Raw genomic sequence first — 24,258 nt, 5'->3', positions numbered from 1 at the left:
CGTCCAAGGAAGAAGAGCAGCGTATCAAAATTTTGCTCGCGCATCGCGGAAATCCGAGCTACTCGCACGCAAAGCTGGCAAAATCGCTAAAAGTTGCCAAATAAACCGTTACAAATGTAACTAAAGTGTTTGGGGAACGTTTGTCGACAGCCAGAAAGTCTGGATCGGGGGGAAATCGAAAACCGGAAGCCGCTGAAACGACAAAGAGAGTTGCGGTAGTTTCAAGCGAAACCCTAACCTCTGTCTCCGAGATGCCGCAAATAAGCTGGGTGTATCGTCTACAACCGTGCAACGAGCAAAAAAAAGAGCCGGACTATCGACTTACAAGAAGGTAGTGACTCCAAATCGCGATGATAAACAAAATACGACGGCCTAAGCGCGATCCCGGAGGCTCTACACGACGATGCTGACGAAGTTTGACTGCGTGGTAATGGACGACGAAACCTACGTCAAAGCCGACTACAAACAGCTTCCGGGACAGGAGTTTTATACGGCAAAAGGAAGGGGAAAGGTAGCAGATATTTTCAAGCACATGAAACTGTCAAAGTTCGCGAAGAAATATCTGGTTTGGCAAGCCATCTGTACCTGTGGCTTGAAAAGCAGCATTTTCATTGCTTCCGGGACTGTCATTCAAGAAATTTACGTGAAAGAGTGTTTGAATAAACGTCTGCTGCCTTTCCTGAAGAAACACGGTTGTTCCGTACTGTTTTGGCCGGATTTGGCATCTTGCCATTACGGTAAAAAGGCCATGGAGTGGTACGCCGCCAACAACGTGCAGGTGGTTCCCAAGGACAAGAACCATCCTAACACGCCAGAGCTCCGCCCAATTGAGAAATACTGGGCTACTGTCAAGCGGAACCTAAAGAAGACCAAAAAAACTGCTAAGAACGAGCAGCAGTGTAAGGCAAACTGACTTTCTGCGGCGAAGAAGGTGGACAAGGTGGCAGTACAAAATCTGATGGCAGAAGTTAACCGTAAGGCCCGGCAATTCGGATTGGGAAAAGCGGAAGCCTAACTGAATATTTTACGATTTTTTTACCAAGAATATGATTCAACAACCAAATAAACATGCTTTTTCTTCATATGATGCATGATCATCTATATATAGAAACATGAATTTCTGTCTGTCTGTTTGTTCCCTATAGACTAGAAAACTACTGAACCGATTTGCGTAGAAGTTGGCAGATGGGGGTATTGGAGGCCGGGGAAGATTTCTATAATAGTTTGGGACCCCTTTCTATCCCTCTCAAATAAATGTAATAATTTTTCATAACTCAAGCAAATGGAATCAAATTCAATATGGGTGATTATTTGGGTACGAGAAAGGTTTCTCTGATTAATTTGGACTCCACCCTCTTCGATTGGGGAGAAATAGAGGGGGGAGGGAATCTTCCATATAATTTAATGCATTATTCGATAACTCACCATGCAAATGAATCCAAATTTCACATAGTAAGGTATACAGTTACGTATAAAGTTTCTACGATGTTTAATACCCATCTGTCCTTTCACTGGGGGTATAAGAAGGGGAAAGGGGTCTCCCTTGTATGCTGTACTCGAGAACTAATCGAATAAAAAACCAAATTTATCATGGAGGTGTATTCGAGTACGAGAAATGTTTTTTTTATGTTTCGAGACCCATCTCTCTCTCTCTCCAACGGGAATACAATATTTTTGGATCACTCGAAAACTTATTCTTCAAATAATATAGGAGAGGGTATTTGAGGAGAATTTTTTCTATGATTGTTTAAGGCATCTTCCTCCTTTCACTGATTTAGTAGGAAGGAGGTCCATACATTTTTTTTAATAACTCTTTTAATCTACGAGATGGTAAAAAATTGGGAAAAGTATTTCAATACAAGAAATATTTTTAAGATGATTTGGTTCCCCTCATTGGGGATTGTAAAAAAGAGAGATGCCATACGTATTTTTTGATTAATTCAAGAGCTCATCAAATAAATTTTACTAAATTTTACAAAGGGAGAGTATAAGGGGACGAGAAATTATTCTATGGTTATTTAAAAACCCTTATCACCTTCCACTGGGGGATAAGAGAGGGGAAAAGGAGTTCTGCACATTTTTTGTATAACTTGAGAACATATCCAACAAATGGAACCAAATTCGAAAGAAAAAGAATTCGAGTACGAAAACTATTTCTGTTTTTCCGAAGAAAAGATTCCATACAGTAAAGAGCCGAGAAAGGGGGATGTTCTATCGCATAGTTCTGAAAACTTTTCAAGCTAAAAAACCATATTTTACATGAGAGGTTTTTTATGATTCAAGACCTTTCCTTTTTCCAAAGGAGAAACGGTAAGAAGAAAAGTTAGTGTAGCTAGAAAAGTTATCAAGCAAATGGAGCCATTTGTGAAATTTGATGGTATTTGGTTACAAAAAATGTTTTATAGCAGTTCGTGGAACCTATCTCCTACAGCAGGGGAGAAAAACGAGTTCTTAATGTCAAATTTTAAACAATTCTTGAAAAACAATTTCAGATCCAGTTAAAAAAAAATTCATTACAGATAAGCTTATCTTTTTTGTATTCCAAAAATAGTTTGATGTGAAAGCTGTCATTTTACAATATCTTTTTTTTGTGGCGTTTAAATAGCTCGGGGAGCTGACGCTGGAAATGAAAATTAGAGATAGTTTTTGGAGAAGAAGATTTTAAAGTTTAGAGTAGGCAGCGTAGAATAGTAAGCGATCATGAGACGTTGGTTAGACCATCATGCACTTCATTATACCCATTCCGGCTGGATATGGACAGAATGCAGTTCAAGATAATAAACCAACCTCTCCCGATACCAGTTGGAGGAAGGAAAAGGGTGGGTTCGAGACTGGCCTCTACTTACTCCCCAAGCATCTACATACTACGGTTTATGGGCGGATTTGGAAACTTTTTTCACCCACGTGTTGGGAAATTCATTACCTTTCACCATGTATTTATGTCATAACACCAAACGATAGCATTTTGTAAACAACCGCCATGGAAGCCGAACGGAGAGATCAAATTGTGCACAGTTTTCTTGAAAATCCATTGTTGTCGGCATCGAAGCTAGCTAAACAGCTTAAAATGCCCAGAAATACCGTATGGCGTGTTATCAAGCAGTACAAGGAAACATTGACGACGGCTCGGAAGCCGCATTCGAAGCGTTGGAGTGGAACTGTCGACCGGAAACTGCGTGGGAAAGTCATGAAGGCCGTCAAGAGGAATCCCAATCTTTCAGACCGCGATTTGGCCAATAAGTCCCAGGCCGCTCACAGTACGGTGCGACGAATTCGTCTCCGGGAAGGAATAAGGTCATTCCGAGCCAGCAAACAGCCAAATCGGACGCTGAAGCAGAACAATGTGGCCAGAATCCGTGCTCGAAAGCTGTACGACCAAGTGCTGACCAAGTTCGACGGATGTAAAGTCTGCTTCATTTAATATTGGAACACAAACAATTGCGTGTAGTTCAGTCATTTATTAACGAATTCATAATTTGTTTTTCATACAAATGTAGCATTTTCTTTACTCTTTCATAAAAAAATTAGAAAAATTATTCATTGCTGTTTCGAAGAAATTCTTGTACTCGTACTCGTAAGAAAACTGTGCACAATTTGATCTCTCCGTTCGGCTTCCATGGCGGTTGTTTACAAAATGCTATCGTTTGGTGTTATGACATAAATACATGGTGAAAGGTAATAAATTTCCCGACACGTGGGTGAAAAAAGCTTCCAAATCCGTCCACTAGGAGCGCCACAATGAGCAAAAGAATTTGTTCCAATATTAAATGAAGCAGACTTTATCATAGAACCATACTATTTTACCAAAATATGGATGTGAGAGCCTGTTTTGCTTTTTGAAGCAAGCCTATTTCAAACTAATAAAAATTCTAGCTCAAATTAATAGTAGAAGTAAGCTACAGGGCCGTAGGAAGAACCGGCTCATGGGGGGGGGGGTTTTGATGACAAATTTTTCTCATTAACTAGGGTATAACGGGTATAAAGAAACACCATTTTCACGATTTATTTCTAGAGCTATCGTTCAAACAAATGTATTCAAATTTTTTGCATTATACAAAGCATTGTTAAAAGAACATTTAGTAATTTTTTCGTAGAAAAATATTGAAAAATGAGCCGCTGACGGAGCACTTTCGAGGATGCCTTTTAGAAATCAGGATTTGCGGTGGACACTGTATCTTAGCACAGAATCATCTGAAGTCAAAATATCAGAGTAAAATATTTTTAATAGATGTTTTTCTGAACCCCAACGTTTTTATTTAACTTAAAAAAAATTTTATGAAATTTTTGTGGCTGTTTGAAGTAAAAACTACGTTTTTTCACGAAAAAATCCGCCATTTTTCACCTGTAAAATCTCCCCAAAGTAAAAAAAAACAAAAAAGAAAAACGTTGGGGTCTGTTATTTTATATGTAGAAAATATGTTCCAAATTTGAAAAGAATCGGATAAGTAGTTTTCAAATGACGATGTCCACGGACTTTAAAAATGTGTCTTCGAGAAAAACGCGTTTGAAGTTTCTGCTCTTGCTTTCTTGCAGTATTAGATAGGAGGAGATAAAGGTCTATAATTTCTACAGTTTTGCTTCAATTGACTAGAAAATTTGACACAATATTCTTGTAATGTTTTACAATAAGAAAATAAAAAAATAAAAAAATCGATTTTTTGAAAGTGTTAGACCCTAACCCCCCCCTTAACATTTTTGCTTAAACAATGCCTACACAAGTGAAAAATTGTATATGTACTTAGTCCAAATTATTCAAATTAAAGTTATTTTGCATAAAAAGTTGTTTATTTTTTGAAATGAAGTCCTACGAGAAGCCAATTTTGTTCATGAAGCTTTCAGAAATTCAGGTATTTGTGATATAGCTCAGTTGGTAAATCAGTTGCCTCCTGAGCTGATATCCGTGAGTTCGAGCCCAAGAGTAAACATCGATCACAGTTGTTCCAGATAGGTTTTTTAATACCTGGTGCGCCAACTGCATCGAAAATCGAGACAAAAAATTGGATTTTGAACCTTCATTCAGAAATTTTTGTTTGTAAACTCACTTACTTTAGCAAGCTTCTGAACCATAAGCATAACCGTTTTATGCATTGGATGAAAATGTATCAAATATTCAGAAATAAAAATAAAAAATAAGATTTGCGGTTCAAATAAGGTTTTTTTACTACTCTTGAAAACTCGATTAAAATTTAAGACTAAGTTAGAACCTTTGATTTTGAAGAATCTGCAATATATGTAAATTTTGTAAATAAAATTTCCAGCTGAATTTTTACATAACGATAAAAAACAAGTTCAAAAATTATCAATTAATATTTAATATTTCATAATTTAAATCCTGTTATTAAAGTTTTCAAAATCAAAATCTAGATTTTTCAGAAAACAAATTCTTTGAAATGCATTCAGATCTTATTTTTTATATGTGGTTTTCACCAGGTTTGTGTTTCTAATCTAACTTTGATAAATTTAAAATTTTAATTTTGAATCAAGAATCAAAGTTATCAAACTCCAATCTCCTTCAATTTGAATCCCTGAAACTTAAATTTGAGCTTAATCTGAATACAAACCTAGAATTTTAGTTCCAAGTCTGAATTCTGCATTTTGAACCCAAATTCTAAGCCTGAATCTAAATTCCGGATAAGAAATCCTATGAATTTGAAAACAAAAAGCGAAATTTGTTTCAGAACCCTTGACCAAAAATCTTTTATTTGAATTTGAACTTATGGTTTTCAATATGATTTTTTTTTCAATTATTTATTCGTAATTGAACTTGAAAAATTTTAATAAAATTGTGAATAACGAAATTTTTACATATTTTTAATTTCTGGACTCATGAAACTTTTTTAATGACTCAACTCTACACATAAATTGAGAATAAAAATTTCAGATCCAAATCTTGAAAGTGGTTTGAATTTCAAATATTTTTTTTCATATTTCGAAATTCAGAGTTTTGAATGTGGAAAATTCATCACATTTAAGATTGAAATGCAACACTTATGTTGGATCAAGTATCCGGGCTTGGCAAATCCAGGCAATTTTATCCTGAAACCTTGCGTAATAAGGGCATATTGTTTTAAGTTTTTCTTAAAAACCCGTCCAATACGCAGGCAAATTTCAGAATTATTCCTCTAAAATAAAGAAGAAAAACACACGGATTATTGTTTTTAACTTTTTCGAAACACATCAGGCGATACAGAATCATTAGAAAAATCAATCTTTCAAAAAATCGTTTATGTTTTTTGATAAAATTTGATTAAAAAAACTATTTGGAGACAAGATGACATGATTCTAAGGACACAATTGAAATTTTCGTTTGATTTTGCAAATAGAGTGAGAAAATCTGGTCCAAATCCGTATAATCTGGTAAGCTTAGTCTAACTTTATTGGGATTCAATATTTGGGACACAATTACTGTCAACAAGTGAGAAATTTTTTGAAAAACTGTTGTAGAATTGTGGTCCTGGAATGAGATTTCGAGGTTTTGGAGTCAAGATTGTTACACTATTGTTACTCTTGATTCATTTACGTAGTTCATCAAAATTTGATTAGAAAATTCATATTTTATGTTTAGTACTACACTTCACTTGGCATCTTCGGGCCTTCATGGGGGGGGTTTAACCCCCAAAACCCCCCCCGTTCCTACGGCCATGGTAAGCTACCTTATTCCTATCATAACATCACAAAATCATGCGAATTTACCAAAATATGGATATAAGCCTATCTTACCGTTTGAGCATCGCCCTACCCTACCTGCCTCACATAGTTGAATGCCTACTTTTGAATGAGATTTAAAAATTGTCAAGACTGTTTGCTTCGAACTATAATACTATCAAAACAACTCAGGAGACAGATCCGTTTCACAAACCTTAAACCACAAAATATCATTTCCATCTAATTAGCCCCCAGTGATTGAAAAAAGCTAGATTTAAGAATAAGCCATCGTAATTCATAAACCGCAAATACACATCCACTGGAGCATTGGGGAGGAATATGGTATTTGAATATATTAACCTACTCCTTTCTTACTTTCCAACTATTTGAATATATCTGAAGAGAAAAAAAAACTTCACCTCCGAATGATCTGAAAAATAGAAAAGAACATTAAGAAAAATAGAAAAGAACATTAAAATAACAATAAAAGGTCAAACAATCATTTCTGATCGGACCAGATTGACCATGTGATTGAGCTTTAGTTAAAAGCCGTGGGACCGGCATCTAGGGGTTCCTTTTCACTTATGGTCGAAAGTGATATAAATGAGCACTCAATCACGCCCACGGTATTCCAAAAATAGTTTGATGTGAAAGCTGTCATTTTACAATATCGAATATTAATTTATAATAAAAATTATTTTCACGCAATTTATTCATTTTTAGAAGGTGTACTTTCCCAAAAACAATAGCTTCATACGTCAATGGTCGAAAATAGGGTAGATTTATTTATTCAAATGTTTCGCATAATGAATCAACACGTAGCAGATATTTGAACAGTTGGTTTTTTTTTTCTACTAGCCTTGAGTACCGTCACTGATTGTGAATTTAATAACTATTCAAAGGAACCAATCATTTGGCGGTAGTAAGAATAATTTCTAAAAACTTTAATTTGTTAGAAAAAAATCTTACATTTCTATAACATATCAAATTTAAACATCAATTCGGTATAGTTTTTACAAATGCGGATTTCAAACCAACAACGAAGGTTGTTTTCATCCACAGAATAAATGTATTCCACTGTACTATGAAACTTATTTTGACTGTTTTCAACAATAAAGCTAGTAAAACCAATAATCTGAAAATAGCTTAAACTGTTCAGCGTAAGTATTTAGCTGGAAACATTCAATCTGTGATTTTCCTTCGATTCAGGTGTATCTCTTGACAAAAAAAAATGAAATCATTAATTTTTGTTGGATTGGTTTTCGGATTGGTGTCTGTAAGTTTCTTAGACTTGTGATAATTTCATCTTTCGAATGTTTCAACCTTTCTTGTTTTTAGGTCTCCCTAGCCGGATCAGCCAAAACCGAACTTAAGACAGCAATCGAATCGCTAAAAAATGCAAGCATCGTTCTGGTCCAGTCTGTGATGCAAAGCTCCGGCCAATTATCGAACGGCAATATGCTAGTCGCCAATAGCCAGCTAGTGATCAAACAGCTGAACAATCTTAACGTTGGTCGCCTGGACGGTTGGATCAATGGACTAACTGATGCTCTGGCCACCAAAATTACCAAAGAAGTGGTAAAGCTAACGGGTACTTTCCAACAGTTGGGACCCAAAATGGTTAAAGCCGCCAGAAGTAACGCTCCAGTCGCCATGCTAGCTCCAACGCTCGACTTCATTAATGCCATTGCTATATCGGTAAAATCTTTTGCCTCACTCATCCCTGGATTTAACTTTAATCCTGTTGCAGTGGGCAGTACGTCCGATCCGCTGGCACAGATCAATAGTTTGCTCAAAGGACTTTTGGTTGGTTAGGGCATTTTAAAAATCATCTGAATTCGAAAGTGGTTCAATAAACTTATTTTCGTATTAATCGGTCGTATTTTTCCTTTTTTGATGGAATTTGCTCTATAACTGAATTTTTCATACATGTGTATGTATGTAAATGAAGCTTTATCTCTGCTAACCTGTTTCGAAAATTGTGAACATTTTCTTAAGGTTAACTAGCTCAACAAGCTTTTCGTTCAATACGATTTTCCAGTGTTCTTCAAAACATTGTTATTTAGGTGCAGAAAGATGTTTGTGATTGATTGAATCTGAAGAAAAAACAGCGTTTGTTTTAAACAATAGATATTTTGCAATTTTTTGCATACATACTTTTATATCTCACACATAACTTTTATTAATATAAAAACGAACACCCATATTTAGGATCTGAGTGATATTTCAGTTTCTTTGAAGAGACCTATTTTTTCCTTGACATCGTATACATCTTTCAAGGATGTGGATGGCAAGCATCTGCTGCATCAAATGCTACACTTGGGTCGATCGATTTTTTTATTTTTTTATTTTCTTATTGTAAAACATTTCAAGAATGTTCTGTCAAATTTTCAAGTCAATTGAAGCAAAACTGTAGAAATTATAGGCCTTTATCTCCTGCTATCTAATACTGCAAGAAAGCAAGAGCAGAAATTTCAAACGCGTTTTTCTCGAAAGCACATTTTTAAAGTCCGTGGACATCGTCATTTGAAAACTACTTATCCGATTCTTTTCAAATTCGGAACATAATTTCTACATATAAAATACCAGACCCCAACGTTTTTCTTTTTCTTTTTTTTACTTTGAGGAGATTTTACAGGTAAAAAATGGCGGATTTTTTCGTGAAAAATCGAAGTTTTTACTTCAAACAGCCACAAAAATTTCATAAAATTTTTTTTAAGTTAAATAAAAACGTTGGGGCCCAGAAAAACATCTATTAAAAATATTTTGCTCTGATTTTTTGACTGATGATTCTGTGCTGAGATGATTCTGTGCTGAGATACAGTGTCCACCGCAAATCCTGTTTCCTAAAAGGCATCCCCCTTAAAGTAATCAGGTTTCGGATACGTTTTCCGATGATGATTTATTTTGGAAATATTCAAGTACAGTGAAGTTAAAGTAAGTATCATGCAAAACAATAAATACTTGTTAAATTTAATTTTTTTTATTATTTTTTCAGAAAAGATCAACCAGAATGTCTCGTCAGGAAGTGAATGATTTTTTCAAACCGAAACATCTATTTGAACCCTAATAAGGAAAAAAGTGAGGGGTTTTACATCGTTTTTTTTAAATAAATATTTTTTTTAAAGAAACTAAGTTGATTCATGTTTGATATTCCGAAATTTCACCTTAAAACTACTACAACTGAAAGATATGACCTGAGAAAACATTTGAAATTGACTTTGTCACTCAATTGAAATTCACTTGATCGGTCACTTAAGCGATTTCACTTGACGGTCACTATCATTTTTTTTTAATATACAAAGCAACTTAATGAATAACTTATTTTCAATGATGATATAACAATATAATTTTTGTTTTCTTTCAAAAATATACAGGTATATATATATATATATATATATATATATATATATATATATATATATATATATATATATATATATATATATATATATATATATATATATATATATATATATATATATATATATATATATATATATATATATATATATATATATATATATGTATATATATATATATATATATATATATATATATATATATATATATATATATATATATATATATATATATATATATATATAAAAGACAGATGAATAAGATTCGGTACAGGTTTCTGCTGTTTCTTCTTGGATTGATTCAAAAAAGAGAATAATTAATTATTGAGAGCTCATTTCTTAGACCAAATAAATTAGAAACATTTCACAACTAAAATAGCATCTGTTTATATCCAGATCCAATTGGATATAGAAATATGTGTCATGGAGCAATAGTTATTTCAAATACATATATTAGTTTTTAATTTTAGGTTGAAACTTCTTTTGGGTTAATTTGGTGCAGAAATGCCTAATAATTTGAATTCTAAAATACATTAAGCCCTTGTCATGGTCGTACAATTTTTCAAAATCTAAAAATTCTGATTTTTATTTTTTGTATATTGTTGAGTTATTTAATTTTTCTTAAAAAAAAAGGCAAAGAAAATGATGTGACTTTTTTTGTTTCGATTATAGTCGTTTTACCATTTTTAAGGCATTCGCGACTTTATCAACGTTGAAGTTGGCAAAAATGACGTGATAATATGTATCAACTGCAAGCGTTCTGAAAAAAATTCAACTCACTTCTAACATGTGCGAACTGCTTCACGAATGTCCATTTCAAATATAGCAATTTTATCGGCAGCAAGAATGAATGATCCTTTTTTTTTTTGGCAAACCAAGTTGTTCAGAAACTTATTTTAAAATTATTAAGTCAAAAGTGATAGTTTCAAAACTGAACTAACTTCAACAATTCAAAATGCAGTTTCAAATGAAAAGCGTACTATAAAATCGGATTTTTAAACAGTGATCGCGGCTATAGAAACATCTGAGGAATTCTTTTTTAGAAATTTGACACTATCCAAACAGATTTTTGAAAACTGAAGAGGTGTTTGATATAAGATATTCCGTAAAACCTGTATTAGAAATCCACATAACTTTGATATTACAATAAGGCACATCAAAACGCATAGTGAAAATCTATGTGAAAATTCATAATCAAGCTGCAAAAACTGTTAAAAAATACCGTCCACAAAAATGAGCAAATTTTAAAATTGAGTGAAAATTCGAAGACATACTGTGCACATTGTCATTTCATGTATCTATTTTTCCGTAATATTTATGGTACGGTAAAAATGAAAAGTGAAGTAATTTCTTCGCTCTAAAACTCACAAAATACTAAACTTTGATGTAAATAAATGTTTTTTTTTTTCGTGTCAATCGCATATCGCTATACTGGCCCTACTTTCATAACAGTCCCATATGCAAAAACAAGCAAGTGAGAAAATCAGCTTTTTCTGTTTTGGAATATATTTTTGAATTGTGACCACAACGTTCAGTATAAACGAAAATCGTTTGATGGAAGGTGTTCTAGGTTGTCATAATAAATCGTTAAACCTGAAATTTTTAAAATTGGAGCATTGATAAGGCCGGGAGCACCATTTTTATTCGTTATGGGACTGTTATGCGAGCATATTTCAAACCTTTTTCCCAAACCCATACAGAATATGTTTTGCTCACCAAGCTACTTCCTAAGACTTAAATTTGATCATTTTAGAACTTCTAAACGCAGTTATCAGAAAAACAAACATATTTTTGGAAAAAATATTGTGAATTTCTTAATTTAAGTTCATGATTTTGATTGTATCTGATAGTTTTTCGCTGAGGAAGACATTCGATCCTTCTGACTGGCCTGCTTTCGAATACTAGTGTGCATAATTCGACATCAAATGAGTTGAATCTTTTTAAAATGATTCAAAGCAATAAATCAATGACTTTTCCGCCGAAAAAAAACTTTGAAAAGTAAATAAACTCGTGGTATTTCACATATGGGACTGTTATGCGGGTATATTTCATATGGGACAGCCACGAGTTGATATTTTTCTCGAAATTTCTAGAACAAAATCTCTTTTTTTTATGTTTTATATTGAAGCCCTATGTTCAAAATGCGAACTGTCAGGTTAGATGAAAAATGACGAAAATTCATATGGGACTGTTATGCGAGTAGGGGCAGTATAACTTCGTACTAAATTTTAGTTTTGAAAAATTCATATTATTCTTTCCATGGAGCCTTCAAAAAATAGTCAAAATTCAAACAAGTTATATGCACTCGTTCAGGAGCTCATAAGGGAAATTCATCGCAATACACATCTGTTATTCGAAAGTACTACTCATGTGTCAAATATTGGAAAATTAAAAAATATACAAGTTTTTCTTCTGCTTTTGTTTCGATACAGATTTTAAAAACCTTCATCTGAAAATGGCACAAACATTCAAAAACCTCAACTATTTAATAGAACTAGGATTCAGTTGACGATCAGACTTGGTTCAAGCAGGACGTGTTATCGTTCAAGCTCTAAGATAAAGCATTTTGCAAGTTGTGGTTTCAATTGTTATAACTTCTTTTTGACGGAACACGTGTTCCAAAATGGCTGACAGCCTGGTAAGAAATACGATATCGTTCTGGTTTCCGGACGGTGCTGCTGGTCCATCTCTGGTAGAGGTGGCCAGATTTGTTAAAGCCTTCGATGCAGATAGAAACACCATGGAAACGACGTACAAAATTGCAGAGGAAAGGTCAGTCTACATAAAGTTTAAGTCTCAAGAATTCATGAAGGACGCTCTGGCACAAAATCCGAAAATGCACACATTTGAATATTCCAACGGTGATAAGGTGTTTGTTAAAATGGGCATTGCTGGAGGACTTACCAAATATGTGAGGATATTTGATTTGCCTCCAGAGATTCCAGACTCAGATTTGATAGCGGTACTTTCGAAATATGGCAGCGTAAAAAGGGTTGTACGTGAAAAGGTTCCAGCAGACTTAGAACTGGATTTGTTTACCGGAGTTCGAGGAGTGTACGTGGAGCTCAAAAAGGAAATACCGTCTACGCTGTATTTTCTCAACCGTCGTGGGCGCATTTACTACGAGGGCTTGAAACAGAAATGCTTCTTATGTAAGATGGATGGTCACCTTAAAATAGAATGTCCACAGAACAAAAAGCAAGAGAAGAAACAAGAAAAGAAAACAAGTCCAGAAACACAATCGGCACAAATCACGGATGGAAACAATAAATGCCAAACATATTCAGCTACTCTGCAAAAATTCGGATCGCCGTCAAAAACAATGGGTAAGGAGTTGAATATCGTTCAATCGGTATCGGTGCGTAGCGGACCAATGGAGACTGTGCCTGAGGGGGGGAAAAAAGACAACCGAGTCGAGGTAAAGGCGTCATCAAAGTCGGGCGAGAAGCTTTCGAATTCTTCGTCTGAAAGCTTAAACGGAGACAATGGCGTTATGGAGACTGATTTCGATACCACTAGTACTGGACTTAAACGAATACACTCAGACGATTCTGCAACATCAGTAAACACCGAAGATGATGGTTTCGTGAGAGCTGGGAGATCTAAGACGCGTCGAGCTAAAAAAAGTTCACTGGAAGCTTTAGAATCAAATTTAGAAATTTTCTCTAAGAGGAAGGTGGGACGAAGATCAAGCAAATAGAATCATTACGTGTTTAGTGCAACTTGAAGATAGTGCCTCGATTGTATAAGTTGGATTAGCTCTTTAAAGTTTAATCTTATAATACTTTTAAAAGATGCTGCTTATTTGTGCGTTCAATTTCATTATGATAATGCAGTCAAATTGAAAATGTTTTTTTTTTCGATAAAGTTTTGTTGAAACTGACCGAGAAAGTTATAATGCTAAAAAAACAGTAAAAATCTATTCTAATGTAATCTAGTTTAAGATGATTGAATAATAAAATTGATGAAATGAAAGAAAAAAAAAAACCTTCATCTGAAAATGGCACAAACATTCAAAAACCTCAACTATTTAAAAGAACTAGAATTGGAACATGGTTATTCTTAAAAAAGCTTCGCGGGCCACAAAAAGACAGCCGTGGGCCACATGTGGCCCGCGGGCCATGGTTTGGCCACCCATGCTCTATATGGTATTCGCGACTTGTTATTAGTGTTGCAGTTGGCGGGCAGTTTTTTTTTTTGGGCTCGAACTCGGCGGACATCTTATCAGGATCGCCCCTGATTGCATGTATCGATAGCATCAGACCTTCTTCCGAAGATTAACAACCGTACACATTCTTTATACAACATTACAAACTTCTAATGGCGGGCTGTATTTTATCGACATTTTACTTAGATTTAATTAAGAAAATGGACTTTTGGCAAACACTGACTTAGGTCTTTCTAGGCCTCCGGCACATATCACAACGAACTCTGACTTTGGCCCCAGACAAGGGCCGCTGATATTGTTACCGTCTCCACTACTGGTGATTGACTTGGAAAAAAGAGATCGAGCCTAGGGCTGAATTTGTCTTCACCCTTTAGCGAATCTGGGCCAAACTAATTTTACTCAGACTCCAGTTTTTAAAAATTCCCAGAAATGAAAAAAAAATGTTTTGCCACATTCAGATTTCCGTATTAAAATTAAGTGTCAAATGCTTGATAGATTTAAAAATCGATTTTCAAAAACAACTCTTAGATCACGAATAGGTCAAATTGAGTTTATATTCTTATCTTGAGTAATGCTCAGACAACTTATATTTGATACACGCAGTTGAGTCTTCCCTTCAAGCCCTTTGGGTGATTGAGCTTCTCGAGTGTAAACGAAATATGATATGTCTAGCTTATGCGATTTTATGAATAAAATCGGTTCAAGCAGAGAAATACAAATTAAAGTGATTTTAGGGTATGAAAATAAGCAGAAGACACATGTCTAATTTTAATTTTTTTTCATTATTTCAAAACATGATTTACAAAAAAGTTTTGAATAATTAAAAAAGACGCCATTGTCAAGTGTATTAAATCAGTTTTGAAGTACCTACATATTATGCATTCAGAAAAAATCCAAAATATGAGCGCTAATAATCATAGCCATAGCAGCTTTGGCTACTAGCGACACGTCGCATACGTCGCGACGTTGAAAATAATAACGACGCACCGCAAGTTTCCTAGGAGACCTGTAGCATGCGATTGATAGCTTAAGGAAAATGTACAGGAAATAACATAAGCAATGTTCGAGTACTGTATGTTGTATGTTGTATGTTGATAATCCACCATGGGTGCACGGATTCACCGCAGTTTGATCAAAGTATGGATTAAAATATATTATATAGACAGCAGAACTCCATACCCGGCACCATGGCTTCGTGTAAGCTGTTATGAAATGAATGTAGTATGTGTTTATGTACGTATATTTGGAAGAATGAATCAATCAGGTACAAAACCAGTTAAAAATGAATATCATATTGAATGACACACATTAACTACAGGTATTCCGGCATCCGTGTATATACCTGGCCAGCTGGCAACTGAATGATCATTCGAATTTATACAGTTATACGGGAAAAATACATCTTACCCATCAGCTACCAACAGAACTAGAACCCTTACAGCCGAACCCAGGATTAAAAAAATAATCTACTTAGAAACGTTGGCCAGGAACACACTACTTTTATAAGTATTATTTTATATTTTTTCTGCTATCTACACTTCCTTCTCACCAAATCACTGTTTAATTCACTCAATTTATTTTGAAAATTACTCATACTCTTCTTTTTCTTCTTTCAATTTTTTCCTTCTTTTTGCTTCACCGCACTAGTTATACAAACTTTTTTCTCTCACATCCCTTCCTTTGCATACACTTCCATTTTTGTGTTTCCTCAATCAGCGTAAATTTTTCTTTTGAGGTAAATTTATTGCATACATTTATAGCATGAACAAAACATTATGCATAATAATTAAACAACGACGCAGGGTTCGCAAGTTGATGTCATATACACAGACATGTCTAAAGCTTTTGACGTTATCAATATTAAAGCTCTTCTGTCAGTGCTGCGCAAAAATGGAATCACCGGTGTTAGTCTACAATGGATACGTTCGTACCTGATGGAAAGAGTTCAGTTTGTAAAACTTGGGAACGCGAGATCCAGCGTATTCCTGGTCAACAGCGGCGTACCTCAAGGGAGTCACTTGGGGCCCCTACTTTTTATAACTGTAATGAACGAGTTCCCCGAAGTGCTGCGTGACGTGTTTGTGCTGATCTACGCGGATGATTTGAAAATGTTCCTTCCTGTTCGGTATCCCAAGGATTGTATGGTTCTACAGAATGCGCTTAACAAATTTTCTGAGTGTTGCAGCCATTTTGGTTTGAAAATCAATGCCTCAAAATGCAGCGTGATCACCTTTTCAAGGAAAATGAGCAACATAGTGCACGATTATTGTCTTGAAAACAACTGTTCCGTAACAAGAAAATTCTCAGTGAAAGATCTAGGCGTAGAGTTGGATGCAAAACTTAGTTTTTCGAAACATATCGAACAAGTCGTTGCCAAAGCCAATTCCATGTACGGTATGGTTAGCAGGATTTGTCACGAGTTGGACAATCCTTATACTATCGTCTCGATTTATGTTGGACTTATCCGAACCACTATCGAATATGCCAGTATTGTGTGGCAGCCATACTACAATGTTCATAAGAATAGAATCGAAAGAGTTCAAAAACGATTTCTAAGGTACGCCTTAAGAAACCTTGGCTGGCAAGAAGATATGCCAGAATATCGAGCTTTGTGTATGCTGGTTGGCTTGGAATCATTAGAAAATCGCAGAAAATCAATCGACATGTTGTTTTTGAAGGATTTGACCTGTGGAAAATATTTTTCACCGTATTTGATGTCACAGATTTCTCCTAACGAAGGACGTAGCAGTCTTCGCAGCATACGACCGTTCCAGCTCCCTAACCGAATTCAAAACTACGCTTGCAATGAACCAATATACAGAATGATGGCGCTCTACAATGCACATGCTAACGTTATAAAACTGAATATGTCCAGAGAACAAATCAAAAATAAACTTAAGCTAGTTCTTTCATAAATATATTGTAAACACCATTAAAGATAAAAGGCTGAAGCCTAGGATCTATCAATAGTAAATAAACATAAACAAAGGAGAACTTTCTTGTTAACTCCACTAACTTCCGGGACGCCATTCGTTTATTTACCAATCTTGCATCTCCCCATGAAAACTCTCCCCCTTCACTTCATCTTACCATTAGCATTTCTTTCACATGTTCTACTTTTTTTTTATCTCCCAGTAAACCACACAATTTTCATACATTGAGTTTGCCTTATTGACGCACGATGGTCAACAGCGCCTGCTCTTTTCACAAATTCATCAAAGCAGGCACTGATTTTCTTTTGAAATTCTAACAAAATCTTCTCTATGTCGATAGTTACCATAGCAACACATTCAAGCACGCGTCACCACACGCATAACCAAGCCATCTGTTTCGAACGCACTAATTTCATTCATATAACTGTTTTATCTTGTACAATGTTGATTCCTTTAAGTATTCGGGCAAACACAAAGCAGCAACATATTTTTCCCTCCCACACTTTGTGCCAGTTCCACTCCAAAAACCATACACACGGCCACACACCATAACACAATTTTCAATTTCCTCTTGTAGATAAATAAAATTTCAAAAAATTTCTATTTTTTCAATTCAACATTTCTTCACAATCAAGATTCAAAATAGAATCCGTTCAAGCTTTTCACAATTCGCTTCAAATCTTCCACTGGCAATTTGTGCGTGTCGTTGCCCTCCAAAGCCTTCACCACACCATCGAAACGATAAGAGAAACCAAAAACCGAACCATTCGCAGAGAATGTTCAATGAAGGCTGACATAAACAATGTTCGAGTACTATATCGAAATCGCCTACTGGACTGAAAAAAGAAAAACAAACCTGCAAATGACAGAAATCTCGCTAGTAAAAAAAGCGTCGCTAGTCCTACTGTCGCTATTCGGTTTGGTGCTATACACATAATATATCATTTTGCTTATTGAAACATATCATTTTCCGTAATAATAATTCCGTAATTCATGTATATCTCGCATGCAGGGTTGCCAACATTTTTTTTTCAAAATTCAGGGACATGAGAAATGGAAATCAGGGCGCATGGATTAACGGAAATTTCACGAAGTGACCTTATTTTTTTATGATTATCGATCCACATTTTGACGTCGACTAATGTCTTTAATGCAGTTCCGTACTACTCATTTTCCATCATATCCAAAAATATCCGGGAAAATCAGACTTATATCCAAAAATCAGGGAAAATTGGAGGCTTATAAGGTTGAGCCTAAAAACATCAGGCGCATTGGTAGCCAGCTCGCATGTGTTCTTGCCTCCTATTGATCTCATATTGTTTCTCTATAATAAAACCACCACCCATCGACTCGGGATTTTAGCCGAACGAGCAAATGGTCGATGGCTTCGGTCTTGCCGCTACTTACTGACAAATTGGTGATCTTCGAGAAAGTCTTTCATTGAGATAAAACTTTCATTTTAAACGTCTCAATAAAATTCTTTTACCAAAACGTGCATAAACTTTTTCACAGTTTTTATTTTTCAAACTTGAATATGTTTTTAAAGTTGACCTTTGATGCTCATAGAACGAAAGCTGGAATCAGCGCCAATTTGCCTATAATAGCTCTTGGATTATTGACATCTCATAAATTTTATTCACATGTGTTATTTGCATGTTTATTCATTCTGGTTTTCGAAGATATAACTACTGAAGTTTGCGAAATAAAATAAAATATTGAACTTCAATGTTTGAATTTTTTTTATTTAATTCAGCCGCTGAGTGTAAACATAAAATAAGAAAATAATTTAAAGAAAATTCTAGATAAAACAGCAATATTTATTTTTTTTCCAAGAAAACTTAAATTTAAATGACTCATTAAAATTTGCTGATTTTACCGTACATGAAATTTCATTTGAATTTACATAAATTATGGATAATTCAGCATTAAAATGAAGATCATTTAGGTCAGGAAGAAAAAAAAAGTTGATTATTATTTTCTTTGCCAAAATCCGTTCAAAGAAATAATTTTTTGTAATAAAAATGAAGAAGGAAAAGCTTTGAATGTTGAAAGGTTTCCTTCTTTAACATAAACAAGCTCGTCTACTGATCATTCTTCTCATGGTTTTGGGATTATAGAGAAATAAAACGGCAATACATTTTTTTTAGAAATAGATTAAGACAAAGGCTTTACTTGCACACGACGACAGATGAAAACAAAATACATATTTTACCAATTGATCAAATTAAGGAGTGTATTTGAAAAAAATATTTCGTGAATAATTTTTGAATTCATTGACGTACATTGATGAAATTTTCAGCAAAGTTACCTGGTTATAAATTTTTGTGATGTTCTATCAAGTGGTTTTTAAGATATGTTGAAAAACGCAGGTTTCAGTGGTGGAATAGAGTTATCTTTATTCATGTTTCGTCTATGAGGTCACTAGATTACAACTATATTAATAAGCGATAGCTAATTGTCACTTCCACATCTTATAATCCATAACCGGGAAAGTACTCATTTCTCTAATTTGCCTCAAAGCATGCGGAACCAAAACAAACTGTTTTGATTTCGCTCGTGGCAGCATAAGTTTGCTGCTGTGCCGCTGTGCTGCTGCTGTTCCGGAGGAAACCGTAAGTTTCAACAAGATAGCGTCCAATGAAGAAATTTCACGTGCGCCATCTATAATGCATACTATGAAACATCTTTTTTTTTCAGATCAAGGATATTTATGATTACGTTTGCTGTTTCCTGAAGCTTGAATTTCAAATTTAGCCGATAGTTCTCTTTCGGCACAAAAATAACATATTTGACTTTTTATCACTCCACCACCGTTTTGCGTAATGGCACGATTTCAGATCCAACTTAAATAGAGTATACACTTTGTGGAACCTTTTAACGAGCTTTGCAGAGAAAACGGTCGCAATTGGAGGCAGTCTTCTTTGTATTTTACGCCATTAATCGTGTCAATCGTTATGAAAAACTGAGTAATTTGCAGTTTCCACATATAGTTAGCCTCCTCAAGTACTAGACATTAAATTTTTCATTTTTTTTCTCCTTTTTTATCTCCGGACCAGTCAACGAAAATTTTCTGGTTGGTAAGCAGTTCGTTTTGCTGTCCATTACAATTAGTTTCAAAATGTCTCTCTACAAGCAGTTTAAATATTTTGCGCACGATTTGACAACCGTATTTTGTACATTTTACCGGTGGGCAGTTTTTCTACCTTGTAGAAATGACGTCAGGCCTATTTATAAGTCACCTAGATGAACCAGTCAGAAAAAATTGACTTTTTATAACTTCCTCTATTCATATTTTGGATTGAGCTTCAAAAAACCAATCCCATTCCTCACACTTCATGAAATCAATAATCTTCACTTTCAGTTAAATTTTGGCTCGAAATCGAGTACTCTATAACTTTCAAAATGATTTACCATGTGAACTTTGACCGAATAGTTGATTTCCAGCTGTTTTATGTCTCCTACTAGGTCTTTCCTGGATTTTTCCTCGATCCTGCCAAAAAAATTTGTCAATAAACTGCAGTATTGGACGCTACCTCAAAAACCACTTGACAAATTGTAACCAAATTTTGTACACTTACACATTACTTTACTAGGTAGCTTCACTGAAAAATTAATCAATTTTCGTCCATGCATTTAAAAGATATTCACGAAACAAAGTGTAACATTTTTTTCGAATACACACCTTATGAGTTCGAACATCAATAACATGGGAGAACTAATTATAAATATTTTTATAAAATCAACCTTAATGAAATAGCCTAAGCTTCTAGCTGATTTAATTTGAATTTCAATTCTGATTGATCGAAATGTGAGGTCTAATTTCAGCCACATGAAAGAACCAACCATGTGAATTTCTTGTAACTATTTATCAGTACATAAAATACGTATAAATGAATGCAATGATAAATATTCGAATAACTGGTACGGCATTTCAATAAAAATTATCAATCCTAGAATGTTTAACCATTGTAAATCATTTACAACTTTGAAAAAAATCCGTGTTTGATTTAAACACCAAGTATTTTACAAATACACCACGAGTTTCCTGGAAACTTCAACCTTACCCTTGCAGTTCACGCATATGTGTATCTTTCAAAACATGTTTACGATCAATCTATTTCCGGTAAAACAATGAGGTCCATTCAATTGAAGACATTGTTTTCACTCGACAACTGAATGAAACCCAGTTTCAAGGACAAGCCTTCTTTTTTTTCAAGAATGATTTCAATTGTTTCGCGGGATTTACGAAATGGTGTCACTCTGACGCTGGGACTTTCCAGAGGGTTACTCAACGTGATCTGGATTAGACAAGTGAGCTTCAGCTGGATTAGGAAAACTTTGTGTGTGGACCCACACGTGGCAAGGTCAGCTACTGGATATAAAATCTACCGGGAGGGGATTCAAACTTTCAGTTCCATTTCTGAACCGGAAGATAATCGATCTGTAACTGCCTCAAAATGAAATCCCTGTTCGTTGTTGCACTGACGCTGAGCGTTGTAGCCGTAAGTTAAAACTCTGGGGATACTGTGCTCGGGTTAAAATCGTTGTTAACTGAAATGCAAGTGAATGTAGGAAGTGACCTCAAGTGAAAATTGTATTTTAAATCAACCATTGATTTTAAAACCTTGAAGAGGATTCTTTCAATTCCAAATTCAAATAAGTGTTTTCCCCTAATCGGTTTACATCAACTCAATTCTATTTTCCTCTTCAGGTGTCCTTTGCCGGCAGACCCCTATTGATAAACGATCTATTCGAGGCTGCTCAAAAGTTGAAGAGCGCTTTGCCAAACATCATCTCGGCAGTTAAGAATGGAGGTGACCAGGACTTGACCAACGCCCTCAACAACACCGCAAACGCCGTCGATGCCGTCTGGGATAACCGATTCAGAACCTCTCCCGAGGATCTGCCAAATATCAAGAAAACTGTCAAACTGCTGGAGAAGATCAGTGACACGATCCAGAATGCCGATGCAGAAGTGGCAAACAAGCTGAACAAGCTGGCCGCCGAAACTCAGGAGCGTGCTAACAACATGAAAACCAAAAATTAAACATTTTATAAATGCCAGACAAATATACAGGAGTTCATTGAAAAAGTATTTTTTCTTATGTTTTTTTTTTGTTGGAAATTTTGATTATAAATTTTGAGAAAAAGAATTTTGAACCAATTTCTGATATTTGTCTGAGTTAGCTAAAAAAATTCCGACTTCTTCATTTTTTTTTTGTTTCGATTATAGTCGTTTTACCAAAGACTTCCTTATTGTTTTTAAAATTTCCTTACTGAAATCTCTTGATTCAATTTATCGTTATTAATTTTAGTGATAAAAGTTTCATTTCCATATTCATAATCCAAAAAAATCCAAAACTTTATAACAAGCAAAAAACAGCAACTTTGAATGTCTTGTATGAATATGGAAAATAGAAAAAAATAATAGTTGATTCTTACTTATTTCGGAATTTCATAATTCGGAACAAAGATCGAATTGAGTGAATATTGGATCGCGGCCGGGCGATTATCCTTGAAATGCGCGTACAGAAAGTGTCTTGATGATTTCTGGAACCCTGGGTTTGTGATATAGCTCAATTGGCAAGTCAGTTGCTTCCTGAGCCGATGTCCGTGAGTACGAGTCCAAGAGTAAACATCGATCACATTTGTACCGGATAAGTTTTTAATTAAATATTGTCTACCAACTGTATCGTTTATATTAGTCGCGAATGGCATAAAGATGTTAAAACGACTCTAATCGAAAAACAAGGTTTCTGGAAATATTGCATTGAAAACAGTTTTTTTCTGGAATCTATTTGTTTAGATACATTATTATTTGTAAACTACGTATAACTTACAATTTTTTCATGCATTCTATCAAATTTCTCTCTTACGGTTTCACTGCCTTTACGTTGTATGTGACTTATTTTGCTCAATTCCCATGAGTGAACTATTTGTACTCATTATTGAACTTGAAAGCTGCAAAAGTGCTTAATATGTACGTTGTAAGGGGCTTAAGTCAAAAAAAAAGGGACAGTCACAAAAATCATATCACCACTTCAAATTTTAGGTTCAGTTAGAACAACATCTAAGCGTGGCCTTGTGGTAGCGTGTTCGATTCTCACCACGAAGGTTGGGGTTCGATCCCCAAGCCGGGCAAGATCTTTTTCAATTTGATATTTGAGTGCCCGTTCTGATGCGATATATGTAGGAAATGTAAAAACGAAGCAATTGAGCAGCAAATTGAACAAATCTCGGCAAAATTTGAAATCCGGTGCGTGGAATCATGGTGCCACGCGGGACCATGCACCGGTGCCCAGGGTGCAATTGAGAAGCTGAAGCTGCTGGAAGCTGAATAGAAGGTCATGAGAACTTGTTTTGAAACTTGAAAGTATCAATAAGAACTAAAACGTTGATCTGCATAGAACGTACTTCATATCAGTGATGAGGCTGAGTTAGCTTTATTGTACTTGTTTAATGGGACTTTTGGTCGCCTGGGATGGAATTCATCAAAATTCTACTTTGACTTCATCTGAAAAATTATATCTGTTGATACTTACGGGTTCGGCAGAGGAAATCTGCCGCTACGTCGGCGAAACCAAAACAGTTTGTTTTGGTTTCGCCGATGGTGGGTTTCTCGGATGAAATGTTTTTCATAGTTTAGGCTTTAAGAAAACCCGTTTTTGAAAGAAATCGGTCGAAGGGAACCAAATTTATTGATGAAAAACTGGTTTTTCATGTTTCTCCCGAACAAAATGTCTCAAAATCCCATACAAACTTCAGGCTCGTTGAGCGACCCCTTCCCGTGATCCGATCTGGCCCAAATTTGGCATGAGATCTTGTACTAGGCCTAGGATCAATTTTAGCCTGCAGCGCATAACTTTTTCAAAGGACGGGTCATTTGGGGCACTCTAGTGTGGGTACATGGAGGTGTCGACGTTCGATGGATTTCAGTATTTCGTCACCTTCATCGACGATTATACACACTCCGTGGTCGTCTATCTAATGAAGCACAACAGTGAGGTGTTCGAGCGCTTCAAGCAGTACGAAGCTATGGCAACTGCACACTTCGGTCAGAAGTTTGCAAGCTGCGATACGACAATGGGCGTGAATACATCACCAACGAATTTCAAAGACATTTTTCAGAGAAAGGAGTTCAGATGGTATT

The 24,258-nt window shown here is 35.2% G+C and overlaps 3 protein-coding genes across 4 annotated transcripts in view; 2 read left to right on the top strand and 1 right to left on the bottom strand.

Moving 5' to 3' along the window:
• The window catches only part of LOC129748583 (uncharacterized), a 443,445-nt gene that overhangs the window by 101,660 nt on the left and 317,527 nt on the right, over window positions 1–24,258 (bottom strand). The gene's annotated exons all lie outside the window — the stretch shown is intronic.
• On the top strand, window positions 7,812–8,518 carry LOC129748593 (uncharacterized). Its single transcript, XM_055743252.1, has 2 exons — window positions 7,812–7,921; window positions 7,984–8,518. The coding sequence occupies exons 1-2, from the start codon at window positions 7,877–7,879 to the stop codon at window positions 8,458–8,460; spliced, it is 522 nt and encodes a 173-aa protein (XP_055599227.1). The 5' UTR covers window positions 7,812–7,876; the 3' UTR covers window positions 8,461–8,518.
• LOC129748595 (uncharacterized) lies at window positions 21,464–22,203 on the top strand. Its single transcript, XM_055743254.1, has 2 exons — window positions 21,464–21,610; window positions 21,820–22,203. The coding sequence occupies exons 1-2, from the start codon at window positions 21,566–21,568 to the stop codon at window positions 22,153–22,155; spliced, it is 381 nt and encodes a 126-aa protein (XP_055599229.1). The 5' UTR covers window positions 21,464–21,565; the 3' UTR covers window positions 22,156–22,203.

This window comes from Uranotaenia lowii, chromosome 2, assembly GCF_029784155.1.
Source record: "Uranotaenia lowii strain MFRU-FL chromosome 2, ASM2978415v1, whole genome shotgun sequence".
Classification (NCBI taxonomy): domain Eukaryota; kingdom Metazoa; phylum Arthropoda; class Insecta; order Diptera; family Culicidae; genus Uranotaenia; species Uranotaenia lowii.
This window is presented reverse-complemented; position numbering and strand designations above follow the sequence as displayed.

Coding starts and splice junctions, on each gene's coding strand:
- LOC129748595 (XM_055743254.1), top strand. CDS start 21,566: ATGAAATCCCTGTTCGTTGTTGCACTGACGCTGAGCGTTGTAGCC. Junction 21,611..21,819: donor TGACGCTGAGCGTTGTAGCC/GTAAGTTAAAAC, acceptor TTTCCTCTTCAG/GTGTCCTTTGCCGGCAGACC.
- LOC129748593 (XM_055743252.1), top strand. CDS start 7,877: ATGAAATCATTAATTTTTGTTGGATTGGTTTTCGGATTGGTGTCT. Junction 7,922..7,983: donor TGGTTTTCGGATTGGTGTCT/GTAAGTTTCTTA, acceptor TCTTGTTTTTAG/GTCTCCCTAGCCGGATCAGC.